General features: G+C 50.5%; 1 protein-coding gene across 3 annotated transcripts in view; it reads left to right on the forward strand.

The window, feature by feature from the left end:
* Window positions 1-13,197, forward strand: part of UBE2O (ubiquitin conjugating enzyme E2 O) — a 41,197-nt gene that overhangs the window by 8,016 nt on the left and 19,984 nt on the right. For all 3 annotated transcript variants that reach the window (XM_021415175.1, XM_021415174.1, XM_021415176.1), the window contains exons 2-5: window positions 6,577-6,636; window positions 10,667-10,777; window positions 11,466-11,563; window positions 13,026-13,089. In XM_021415175.1, coding sequence (XP_021270850.1) covers window positions 6,577-6,636; window positions 10,667-10,777; window positions 11,466-11,563; window positions 13,026-13,089 — 333 coding nt within the window. The remainder of the gene's footprint in view (window positions 1-6,576; window positions 6,637-10,666; window positions 10,778-11,465; window positions 11,564-13,025; window positions 13,090-13,197) is intronic.

The following is a 13,197-nucleotide window of genomic DNA, read 5'->3' on the forward strand; positions in this document are numbered from 1 at the left end:
CTTCAGGTAAATTAAGAGCTGCTAGGCGCTCTGCTTGCACAGGGAGGAGCACAGCTTCATCAGCATGGCTGCTGGGCTCCCTGAAATTGGGACTGCTGGCTGCAGCGTGCTCCTTGGTGTTAGGGAGCGCCCAGAGCAGCTTCTCCTTTGGGGAGCCTCTTCCAGCAAGCAAACACATCTTGTTCTTTCGACCCACTTAGGGTCTAACTCGACGTCCTGCCACAAAGACCAGCACAGCACAGCCTCTGCTTGCAGGCACTGAATGAGGCTCCCATTGCTGGACCAGGCATCACTCAGCGGGGTCAGCGTGTCTGCATAGAGCAGTGCTGCCTCCCCATTGCAGGGCACTGCAGCTCCAGCCTGCTTCACATGAGGCTCTGGGGGAGGCATGAGCCCATCTGCAAGAGGTGTTGGCTGCTGTATGGGCAAAATGCTGTCTGCTTCCAGCCAGCATCTCCTGTGTCTCTAACTGCAGTCTCATGTGGGTTTTTTCAGGTAACAGTGCCATCTGGTGCTGGATCTCTGCTCTTTATCAAGCTTTCCTCAGATTCCGAGGCAGAGCTGGTAGGAGAAGGGCTGCTTTCAATCAGCCATCTTACTGCAAGGCAGCGGGTGGGGGCTGCGAGGATCCTTGCTGTGGGGGGAGCGGGTTGGTGGGCTGCTTGGGCTGCGTGCTAGGGACTGAGCTGCCCCAAAGGCTGGCTGTGGGAAGCAGGGCTGTCAGCACGGCGGGGGGGGGATCACTGTATCTCTGTCATTCACTGCTGCTGGGAAGAGAAATCCTGTACTGGAATGAAATCCTGTGACTGGGGACATCTTTGGAAGGTTCCTCGCACAGCTCCAGGTGGCTTCCACTATTCAGTGCGTCTTCTCTTAGGAGATCTTTCCATGTGCTGCAGTCCTGTGTCTTTTTAAACTTTAGCCTTCCGGATCTTTACACTAGGCACCGTACCGTGCTCTTCCTGGGTTCTCTTTCAGGTCTGTTGTGTGGCTTTGTAAAGCTTTTCGCTTGGCTGCTCTACCCCTCCTTCAGCTCCCCCAGCTGGGTTTCCCATTGCCTCATCCCTTCTGTGGTGAGTGGCGGTGCTGGGCTCCTGCAGAGGGGCAGAGGCGTGGGGATGGCAAGCTGGAGGCACTATCACCCATTCCACAGCGATTTTCTTTCCAGGCAGGGCAGAGGAGCAGTGGCTCAGTGCAGCCCAGGTCAGTGCCTGCCTGCTGCCCCTGTCCTCCCAACCACTTCTGCCGGTGCCGTGCTCCCTCTGCTGGGAAATGCCTCCAGACCTCCTGTCCCATCCAGCAGCAGCCTGATAACCTTCCTGCCTTCTCATCTTCCTTCCCGTAGTTACTGCCCTGTGCTTGGCCTTCCTTTTTGGATCCGTGGGCTCATCAGGCCAGGGATTGTCTTGCGGTGATTTCCAAAATGTCACGTACATTTGCAGAGCCTCAGAAGTGATTTGTTGCTGGTACAATAAATAACGTTTGACATTCTGGGATGAGGGAAAATCCAAGCAGAAGAGTTATTTATGCTGAGAGAGATTTATTATGAAGCCAGATTCCTCTGCTCTGAGCACCACGTTTACCCACGTTATAATTAAACTGAACTTTCGCTGCGTCAAATGATTGACTCAGACTTTTTAGCCAAATTCCTCTTCTTGGAAAAGGAAAGCAGAGCCTCTCAGAGAAAAGGAAGGCAGAGCCTGTCAGTGTCCTGCTGCCATAGGACTTGGAGGTATTTGTTGGGAGTGAGAACGCATTGCTGTAAGCAAAGGTCCTGCGAGAGGGGCTTGGTTCTTCCATGGCAGCGTGGGGCTGGGGCTGCTGCTGGGCTGCCCGTAGGTGCTGCCTTCTGCTGCTTTGAACACGTGCAGTAAGATTGAACCCAAGGTTTGCTGGCGCTGCTTGGGGTAGGGTGGGCGATGCATCCTGTATCATGCTGAGTGCCAGAGGGTCGGCACGTTTGTGGTGTCACGAGCAGGAGTTGTAATGTTAGCGGCCTGCAGGCAGTGCTGGAGCAGTGCTGATGCCATCTTAGATTCCCTGAAGCCCTTTAAAGCGTTTCTTTCAGATTTAGGGAGAATTGTAGCAACCGCTGCTCTGTCCTTCTGCCCCTGGAGTTAATCATCAGCCTGACCTCGTGCAGAGCAGTGCTTGCACTGCCCAGAGCAGCCTCAACCAGCGGGCTGCTGTGCCGGGTGTGGGAAATGAAGGCCCTGCTCGCTGCCCTTCCCAGTCTGAGCAGTCCAGAGGGGAACTGTGTGTTCTCAGTGACGCGCTCATGGCTTCTGAGAGTTAATTCAGTACAGGCCACGCTGAATGTTCTTTAATCTCTTGGTACAGTTTCTAGCTAACTAAATGTTTTCTGCTTTTGTACTCTCTGAACTTCTGCCTGGGAGAGCCAAGGGCTGCACACGCTCCTGGGTGGGGTTTGGCCGGGCAGAACTTTGCCAGTCAGTGCAGTTTTGCTCTCGCTGCCATCCAGCTTCATCCCACAAGGGCTGTTCTCAAACCCTCTGCTTTCTGTTTCCTAGCACTTCTGCTCTTTGGGGTAGTGCAGCTTTGGTCCTCGGAAGCCAGAATTTTCAGCAGTCTTTGTTCCACCTCCTTCTCTTTCCACCCCTTCCTTCCCCAGAACCGCTCCTGGCTGGGAGCCTGCAGCCGCTTCGAGTCAGAGTGAACCAAGGCTCATCTTCTGCAGGGTTCTCCTTCTGCCTTCTTTCTTCTCTCCTCCTGCTTCACAGACAGCTCATGTGCATATCACAAAGCGAGCCGTGTAATAGAAATGTCTTTCAAGAGAGGCGAACTCTGTATGTAGAACACGTTTTTCTAAGAGTTGCATTTGGTGCCACCGGTAAAGTGTTGATGCTGATGTTCTCTTTAAAACATCTCGGCTTCAGATCCTTGGGATCTTTGAAATCCTGAACCTTTGTCATCGTCTAACTGTGCGTCCGTGCTGCATTCGGACAGCTGGCTTGCTATTTTGGATACCTCGTTTGGATTTGAATAAACAGCTTGTGTTGATTGCCGTGCTGCTGTTTTAGCTGAAGAGAATTTGGGTGTGCAGTCGGGCAGAGTTTAAAATAAAATAAAAACTAAAGACTGAAAACAATAGCGACGTGTTCCATGTATAACACCTCAGCCTAGCTAAGGAGGAGACCTCAGGGCAGTGGTGGATCTGAAAGGTGTTTTTTTCCCATTGCCCTTTCTTCTCCTGCTGAGAGAGCTGACCTATCGCAGGAGAGGCTTTATAAAACTGCAAGTAATGCTTTCTCTATCTTTATTTGCAAGTTCAGCAGGAGTGTGTGGAAATGGCTTAAGTGAGAACAGTTACACAAGCTGGGTGAGGAGAGTTTTGGGACGTGCGAGATGGAGGAACAGCCGAGAAGGAACCACAGGTCTGTGCAGGTCAGGGCCTGGAAGCCAGGCTGCTGCTGCTGCTCCCCAGCTCTGCTTTCAGGTGGAAGCATTCCCACACTGCACAGTGCCCGTGTGGCTGCTGCTGGGTCCCTGCTGGCGGAGCTCATCCATCGCCTCCAGCAGTTGTGCATTCATGTCCGTTAGTTATTAGCAGTTACCAAAGGAGAGGGTGGGTGTCTGCTGCTTTTTCTCCTTCGTGCTTGTGTGTTTATTCCCAGAGTTCATATTACAGGGGATTAAACCTGTGGAAAGTGTCTGGCACAGGAGCTGGGACTGTGTTGGAGGTAGGGGCTGTGGGATCACACCGGCACCTTTCCCAGGTTTGATTTTTTCACTGGGCAAACATTGCAGCAGTGTGAGACAGCGGTGACGCACAGTGAACTCAGTTTAACTCGCTGTTGGCAAGAGCTGTGCTGGATCAGGTGTCATCCTCACAGCCAGGCTGAGCTGGGCAGTGCTGGGCAGCCGAGCAGAAGTTCAGAAGTGGCATTGCCATGGCTCACCCAGATGGGACGTGTGCTCCCAAATCCTCGTGTCCCTGCATATGGAAGGCACGGAGCTGTGACATGCTCTGCCTTGGGCTGGGGTGGATCGCAGTGATGGGAGGTCCTGGCCGTCCTGGTGCCCACGCTGTGCTGCAGAGTTCCCCGGCACGGCTCGGTCTGCACGGTGCAAGGAGAAGCGAAGTCCTCTGAGCATGGTAAGGAGCCCATGAGCTGCGGGCTGGTGTGTGTGAGAGCAACAGGCAGCGACTGCAGGAAGGGTGCACTCATTGCTGATGTAAGAAATCGTAGGGCTGAACGAAAGCTGCTGAGGCTTGATGATGTAATGCACTTTCCTGTCTCCCACTTTCAGGGGACAGCAGCTGCCCAGCTTCCCATCAAGTGAGAGTATTCAGCTGAGACTGGGAGCATGATTATATCGATGCTCGTTCCCTAAGCAAAAACCCAAGTGCTCTGCACCACCCCTGCTGAATGCAGTACAGAGCACGGCCAGAGCTGGTGGAGCAGCCCGGGTGTTCCTGCTTTGATGGTGTTCTGCCCCAGGACTTGGACACTGCTTCAGTGCTGAGTACCCAGGGCAGCAATCGGGTGCCAGAACCATTGTGCCTCTTTGAGCTGCTTGTCTTGTAGTGGTGCTTAACCCACGGACCTGGTACGTGTGTGCTGGCCGTGCCCTTCTGCCTAGATGCAGTGTGTACATCGCAGTGAGCATCTTTGGTTTTTTGAACGTAGGTAAATGTGAATTAATAAAAAAAAAAAAAAGATGAGAGGGCAACGCAAGCAGAACATCTTTGGAATGTGAAGTGTTGGAGGAATGTGGAGGATGCTGAGCTCAGCTCGGTGCACTGGTGAGCGATCTCTGGGGAGCTGAGAGTTCTCGTTCCTGGGGCTATTAGCAAGGCACGTGGCTAGAACAGAAAACTTGAGCCGTGTTAATACTGACTTTCAAGGAGGCAAATATAGCAGCTGAGCTGTAAGTACCTATTTTAAAAGCGTGTGTATCCAGTGCTGAGTGAGGGGCTGACCTCCAATGGGTGGTGAGCACACCAGAGGAGAGGAGGAGTGACTGCACTGCTGTGTATTTGGGAGCAGCCACTCTGGCGTGCTCTGGTTGGGTTTCTCTGTGCTTTTAACGGTCTTTGCGTGGTAACAGACTGCAAAGTATTTCTCTCTGGGCTGGTATTCTGCCTACTCCTTGGCTTGCTTGTCCTAGCAACTGAGGCAGGTGGGTCTGGTGCACGGAGCTGAAAATAATGGTGCTGCCTTTGAAAAGAGAGCCGGCAGAGAGCAGGATAAGTGCGGTCCCCTGCAGAGAAAGCTTGGTGCTTTGCTTTGGAAGAAACTGCATGGTTATATCCTTCAGGTGCCGGTGACTGGGAAGGGAACGTTTGTACAACTTCCCTGATTGACCTGGGATGCCTAATGTCCACGTATTGCCGGTGCCAGGCGGCGTCAGCGTGGGTAATTCAGGAGCTGTTCAGCACAGCACAAAGCAGAAGGGCTCAGCGGTGGGTGATGCGTTGATTTAACGTGGCACCGCCCTGACGTGTGTTGAAATGAAACTGTCATTACACACTGAGCTTTGCATTAAGAGAACTCTTTGGTTAAAAGCCCCGATCTGCTGCTCGCAGGTGCGCGGTTACCGGAATGCGACCATTGCTGTGACTGTGGTTCTGGATGTTAAGGGCTCTCTGTGCAGTACTTCAGCAAATAATTTTAGAAAGCATTATAAAAATGGATGTCTATCTATGCCCTGGTGGGCTGTGGGAGGCTGTGAATGCTTCCCCAGGCTGCAAGTGGGCGGTGGGAGGCTTCAGATTTCCTACCCCGCTGCAGCTGGGACTCAGGAGCTGCCCTAAAAGCCTCGCTGGCTGCCTCGCTTCCTCCCTTACCAAAGCATGCAATCAGGAAGGCAATAAATACTCAGGTGCTTTGGTTTGATTCCGGATCCTGCCCTCAGATTATAGATTTATGTCTTAATTTTACAGTGCAGGCTGTAAGCCAGGGCGTGGGCTAGGACGAAGTGCTGACAAAGCACAGTGGGTTTGGGGCTGGGGATCAACCAGCAAAGTGATGCACGTAGCGGGAGCAGAGAGGTGAATTGTGGAAGTGAGATGTGAGGGAGGCTCTGTCCCTGATAAGCAGCTCACACGGTGCTTCCCAAAATGCATGGTGTGTAGTTAGTGTGTTTGCAGAGCTCAGACTGATGAACCAATGCAAATGTGCTCCTGAGCACTGAAATGCAGATGAGAAGTGACCCTGTTCTGCAGGAGGAAACCTTAACCAAGCAGCCTTGTGGCCTTGCTATTAGTATGCTGAGGACATTATCCCTCCCACAGCATTTTTGTCGTGCACTAGATGGGAATTGGGTTTTGCTGTTTTCAGCCTATTAATAACACTTAATGAAGCAGCCTGCAAGTAGACTTCAGATGAGTGAAGCAGCTTGCTGAAGGGTCACTGCTGGAAGGGCACGGACACATTAACTGGCCAGGAATCGTGGGGTCCATCCAGTGATATCTCCCCTACCAGCGATATGTGGGAGGACTGGGAACCTCTTCAATCCAGAGGGATGAGATGCTGTGCATTTGTGCTTGCTATGTTAAGTGTCAGCACTAAATCCAGTCTCTCTTTTTTTTTTTTTTTTTTTCCCCTTTAGCTGAAGCTTGAAGATCGCTCTGTGGTCCCCCGAGACGTGGTCAGACATATGAGCTCCAGTGTAAGTGCTCTTTTCCTTGTCCCTTTTTGATCGTAACACCGCTGCATGGATTCCTCAGACTTGCCAAATTGCCTGAATGGAACTGAACAGTACTGATTTGAGTGTGTTCTATTTTTAGCTAATAGAACTAGCAGCATCCCTTGAAAATGAGCTGCTGATAAGGCTGCCTCGCTGCTGTTGTGTATCTGCAAAGGTCTCCTGAGCAGGCAGCATGGCAGTGTCAGCTCATGAGACAAACCTGCCCACCTGGGTGTCCTTTAAGTTTCAAGTCAAGCTGCTCTGAGATGTGGGGAGTGCAGACCTGCAGCAAATCCCAGCAGATCTGAAGCAAGACACACACCGAAGCATCTGACGCAGCTAGGTTGGCAGAAAGCAAGCTGGCTCTTCATCAGCAGCCTGTAATCATTACCTTGACGCTTTACTGTTTAAGCCCTAGTCATTCTGTGCTAGCTTTACAGTATTTGTGCACGTCTGAGACACGTAGATTCAGTTTTTTTTGTAGGGCATATTGGGAACTCTGTCCCATATTGATCGTCTGAGATGAGATGGGATCTCTCAGGAGCTTAGCTGGGCCGGCAGCTCGGTGCTGCTGCTCACAGCTAACCTATAGCCCTGAGCCATATGGGCTGCCAGGTGGATGCTCGTATCTTCTCTTGACTTGCTCCCAGCAGTGGCTGCCCATGTGGTGCTGAAACAGGCACTGGTTGCTGTGGTTGCACCACACGGTGAGCACCCTGCTGCATGCACAGGGAAGGCCATCCTCTGACCTGGCGGAGTGTTTGAAATAAAGCCTTTTTTGTCCACTAAGTAAAAAAAAAAGTCAACCCAGTCCTTTTGCACGGAGTGTTCCAAAGAGAAGAAAAAGGTGGAAAAAAGCTTGAAGGGTAACTTGAAAAATGCTGAAACAAAGCATTTCCTTAAGAAATCAAATTCTTGTTTGAAGTGGAAATGTGGATTCAACGTATCTTACTAAAACTGCAGCTCTATGAAAACATTTCAATCCAAAACAAAGAACTGCTGGTAAATGGAAATATCAGCTACTCACAGTGCTGTACCTGGCACAGCTGGACACGGGTGCGTATCCTCTTGCTCAAAGCAGGATGTTTTCTGCATCCTGTCTCTCAATTGTCTGTTTCCTAATGCTTTTTTACCATCCTGAAAGCTTAAAATCACCTTGAGCTTTTCTCTTCTTGGCAAATGTGGATACGCTGCTTTTGTTTGCAATTTCCACACTCACTGAAGCACAAATGGGCTTCTCCAGCTTGCTGCACATATGTTGGTAGGTACACCGGTGTGTCCCAGCAGGTGTTCTGCACGCTCTTATTTTCTGTTTGCACATTTAGACACCGGCTTTTACTTGACCATTTGTGCTAGTGGTTGATGATGTCATTTTATTGGTAGGATGGTGGGTGCATGACTCAATTTCTCTCCTCCCCTCTATTCAAAAACATGGCATTTCTAAAGATGACCTACGCCTCACTTTAACCTCAAGTATACTTTAAATATCAGCGGTAAATAAAGCAATGAACCCCTTCAATCCCAAAGAAAAACGTTAATCAGATGCATTGCAAACATCACTACCGCGTTTCTAATAGCGGAGCTGCGGGTGTCAGCCTGCCCTGCACCAGTTGGCCTGGCAAGTGCACAATGAGGAGCTCGCTCTGTATGCACCACGCTCCCAGGGCTTGTTTGTAACCTTGGGTGGGAAGGACTCGAAATCCTCTGTTCCTCAAGAGAAGAGCTGACTCAAATTCAGTGCCTCTCGTCTAGCGCTGAGCGCGAGGAAGGAATGCTTAATGCGTGAAATGAGGTCATTTTCTCTGAATGCGGTTGGGCCCCCATGAGTCTAATCCAGATGGATGCAGAGTGGTGGCAGACTCCATTTTTCCAGGTGATGCTTGGGGGAAAAGATCAGAAATAGGGCTGTAATCTGTCAGGCACCCGGATTTGTTGCTTTGGAGGGTGCCGGGCGCTGCTGCCCCTTTAAATAGAGCAGTTAGGTGGCGGAGAGCTCCTTGTTAGAAGGAGAAGTATTAAGGGAAAGGGTCGGGTGGGAGGTACGTGGTGTGGGGTTTTGGAGCCTGTGCTTGCTGAGCTGCTGCGCTCTCAGGTGGGAGTCCGATGGGTCAGGGAACAAAACTCCTTTTGCTTTGGGACCGCATTGCCGTGCGCTGCTGCAGCCTCGCAGTGATTCAGCAGAACGTCCCTGCCCGCAGCGCTGCCTCTGTGGCGCAGGGCAATGCTTCATGTGACTGCGAGGTAAATAAACCTGTAACAGCAGTTCAGCAGCAGATCAGAGAGGACAGCTGTGATCCAGTGCTCCTGTCGCTTCCCGGGCCGCTCACAGTGTCGATCTCTGCTTTCTTAACAGTTGCGTGCAAGTCTGTGTTCTCACTCGAGCACTTAGCAACTGGAAGGGGATGCAAGCTGAACCAAACCCCCTGCTCCTTCCCATGACCAGGTGGCATCCAGCTGCATCAGATGGGCTCTGGGGGTACCGGCCACTGGGGTGCTGACAGAACACTGGTTGCATTTGCTTGACACTGGTGGTAGGAGAGTTTCTGCCGTGGGAAGCCTGGTGCTTTGTCATTTCAGCTGATTTAAGTGGGGTGAGAGACTTGAATCCCAGTACAGCAGCAGCTTGAGGGTTTTTTGTTTCTCTGGCTGTTAGCTGAGCAGTCTGTAGCACAAACTTAGCAAAGCAAACCATGAGCAGAGGGTGGATGGGGTGTATATAAGGAGCAGAAGCTGGAGTCAGGGTGAGGGTTGTACTTTGGCAGGTGCCACTTGTGAGCACACCTTGCTCGTCCCGTGGCCAGAACCTTGCTGGCAGCAGCTGCCTGACTCAGGTGTGGTTCTGGCACAGCCTACTTGGGTCTCTACAAAGGTTTGAGTGGGCAGCAGGGCTCCACGGGGCTCCTCCTGGCACCATGCGGGCTGCTGGCCATGCCAGGCTTAGTGCAGCCATTGGCTGTAGCTGAGAGAGTTGGGAAGCAAAGGAAGCCTCCGTAGAAGCGGCAGTAATCCGTGGAGCAGCTGGAAGGGATGAAGCCCTGCTGCCCTGAGCTGTGCCAGCCCAGCTCCACCAGCCCTGCTGGCAGTGCTGGCATTGCTCTGTGAGGACATGGCACGAGGACACTGCTGTCTTCATTGCCTTGGGAGCTGCACCCTGCAGGACACAGGCTGCTGCGATGCCAGGAAGAGGATTGCAGCAGGCAGAGTGGAAGTGCAGCCAACCCGGGCTGAGCAATCTGCCCAGGAGCGATTCTGGGCTGCGGGGTGTCTTGGCTCCCCAACAGGAGGCAGGATGAGCTGAGCACCAGCAAACTCAGGGCCTTCCAGATGGGCCGCCCAGGGCTCTGGGTGAAAGCCTTGGATAAATATTTGATGTGGCCAAAAGAACAGCGTGCTTAGAGGTGGACCGAGCAAACAAATCCACCTCTCACCGAGTGTAAGCCCTTCCAGTGCTGTACTCAAGTCCTGCTGGAGCGGTGACCTTCGTGTCAGAGATAAGGACAGCCTTGAAGTTGCTGATAGCAGGGCACTTGTCACGCTGTCCCTCAGTCCCCTTTTGTAGCGGACTGTGGGCGTTAATAAATAGAAGTATGGATCGTGCCAGCTGTCAAGGGCCAGGGCAGCTGCCATCTCTGACAGTGTTTGGGTTAGCAGCCCGTCCTTGCAGGCTTCTGCCATATGTGTAAGCAGCGTACGTATTGCCAAACTATCCCCAGAAGGCTCCTGACAGCATGTGGTATTTTCTTGGGGACAAAAAAGGATTAAAACTTTGCTAAAAAGTGACAGAGGCAATGACAGCCACCTCATAATTGAATCAACTGTAAATTATCTGGTGTGAAACCTTGACATCTGAAAGGTGCTGGATTTTTTTAGTATGGCAGCAGGTGAGGACCATTAATAACATCCTGCACAATCAGGCTTTACATGAGAAGTCACAGATTGTGCACAGAGCATGTACATCTGTGTGCAGGGCCTCCTCTTGGTTCTGAACCCTTTTCCTCTCTTGTGTTTCCAGGACAGCCAGTGTGGGACTGTAATTGATGTCAACATAGAGTGTGCCGTGAAGCTGGTGGGAACCAACTGCATCCTGTACCCTGTCAACAGCAAAGACCTGCAACATATCTGGGTGAGAACACGGCCAAAACAAACAGTGGAGCCAGGGCTTTGGTGATGGGAAGAATTCTGCTGTGTTCCAAGCAACTTGTGCAAAGGAAGCAACCGTGCTGTGCAAGATGCATCTGCAGCTTGGTTTTATTTTAAAGCATCCTCCCTGGGAGAAGATGGAGCATCTCCTCTTCTCCCCATCTGTTCTGTGTTTCTGAGCGTGTTACTGAGATCGGGCTGACTTGGAGAGTGAGGTTGTTGCTAAATTGTGAGAGCTTCTGTGTTGAGATTCTCAGGTGTGGCTGCCCCAACCGTGCTGTCACCTGAGAATCACAGCTATCATGGCATCACTGGCACAGCGATATCATTACTGCTTGAGCAGTGAGAATGCTAATTGAGCTTCTTTCTGTTGAACTGAAACATACCTGCTTTTCCCATTTGTGTGGGTGGGGGATTTTCAGATACTGAGCGGTATGAGGTTTTATCAACCACAGAAATACAGAGCTGTTTAAATGGAGAATCTGTACTGTGCTCTGACTGTCAAGCTAACTCTTCCATGTGCCTTAATTCCAGCTTACAGCGAGGTCTGCAGTTGCTGCCTGGAATCCCCTTTGAGGTCGCTATCCAGTCTGTGTTGTGTGAGGGTTTACTTGGTGGTTCAGAGTGCAAGGGCTGATGTTTATAAGGCTTGTTTCCTGTTTTCTTCACAGCCCTTCATGTATGGTGACTACATAGCCTACGACTGCTGGCTGGGCAAGGTGTATGATCTGAAGAACCAGGTCATCCTCAAGCTTTCCAATGGAGCCAGGTACTTGCTTCTGTCAAATGCCCCCTAGCTTTCATGATCCTGATGTGTCTTAGCAGAACTAGACACAGGCTGAGCTTCTCGTTCATGTGCTCCTGTGAAGTCATCTGCTTGCTTTATCCTTGGATATAGAGTACAAATACATCTTTATCTGAAAACATCACTGATTACCCTCTGGAAACGTGTTACCTGAAGGATGTTATTTTTGGCAGTCCCAGCAGATCAGCCCTCCAGAGCTAAAATATGTTGGTTTTTAAAACTGCACTTCTGCCCTGGAAAAATGGTTGTTTTGACATATCGTGAATCCAGACTTCTCAGTAGGTGAGCATGTCTCCTCTGACAGGCAGGGAAGGAGGATTCTTACCTTAAAGCATCTGCAGAAATGTGGAAGCTCACAGGCTGGTGCTTTCTATTAACGATGAAAAAGCAGCACAGGATGGAACTTAAGTTGTTATGGTCAGCACTGCTTTATCTGCACTGTTAATTGCAACGGTGTTAGGAACGTTTTTAATGAAGGTGTAATCTAAAGCCGTGCCTCTAGAGAGAGATTTAACCAGAAGCATTGGAAGAGATTTCTTGTTGCCTTAATGTGCACTTCTGCAGAGCCAGTAAGTGATTTGAATTGTGATCCGTGTGCGTGTCAGACAGTAACATGTGAATTGAAGCCCTCTGCACTGTTACTGAGGCCTGTCTGGTCTTAGTGATGCAGAGGAAGGAGCCAGTGGAGGGCTGAGAGGCACAAGGGCATGGCAGCTGGGAAACAACCCATCTGTCGTGTAAATTGGATGGTAATGATTAAAAAAAAAAAGAAAAAGAAAAAAAAACAGCTCTGCATTCAGCTTTTTCTAAGATAAGCAAGCATTGCAAAAGCTGTAACAGACGAGTGGTGGATGCTTCTGTGATTTTCTTGATTGTTTTAGCTGTTGGTTAACCCAGACTGGAAGGCTCTTACACATCTGTTAAACTGGGAGTGAAAAACAGCTGCACTTCTCTATCTGCACTGCCTGCAGTTACTGGTGGAACTTAAAACCTTGCTTGGTTTCTGTTAGCAACTCATGCGTAGCTGTGTCAAATGAGGTAACTGGTTTTGAAATCTTTGTAATGAATCATTTGAAATCCCATCAGAACTTCGTCTGGACACGAAGTCATTACTGAAGCAAGCGTACCCAAGCTGCCTTCGCTTTCCAGCACTGGTGTCAATAACAAATGAGACCATTGCAGCAGACAAATCTTGTCCAGTACCTTGCATATTACTTTTTTTTTGTTATTATTTTTTACTTGCTGAATGGAGCCTTTTAATACCAGGCAGTGTTTTTTACAACTTTTCTGTAGCCAGTTCTGCTGTGGACCATAAAGGCTCAGCAATGTGCTGCTGGGCATACGGACAGACCCACTGAGGCAGCAGCAGTTAATCTGGTGCTGTTTGGCTCTGGGAATGTGACCGTGTCTCTTGTCTGCTCTCCAGGTGTTCTATGAGCACAGAAGATGGAGCCAAGCTGTATGACGTCTGTCCTCACGTCAGTGACTCGGTGAGCTTCTGGTTCTCCTGACAGTCTGTTTGGTCAACTTCAACTCGTAAGCTTTTTGCATAGGATGGAGAGGAGGAAGGCAAAACCACAGTTATTTATAGATGCTTA

The sequence above is a fragment of the Numida meleagris genome, chromosome 17, assembly GCF_002078875.1.
Source record: "Numida meleagris isolate 19003 breed g44 Domestic line chromosome 17, NumMel1.0, whole genome shotgun sequence".
Taxonomy (NCBI): Eukaryota; Metazoa; Chordata; class Aves; order Galliformes; family Numididae; genus Numida; species Numida meleagris.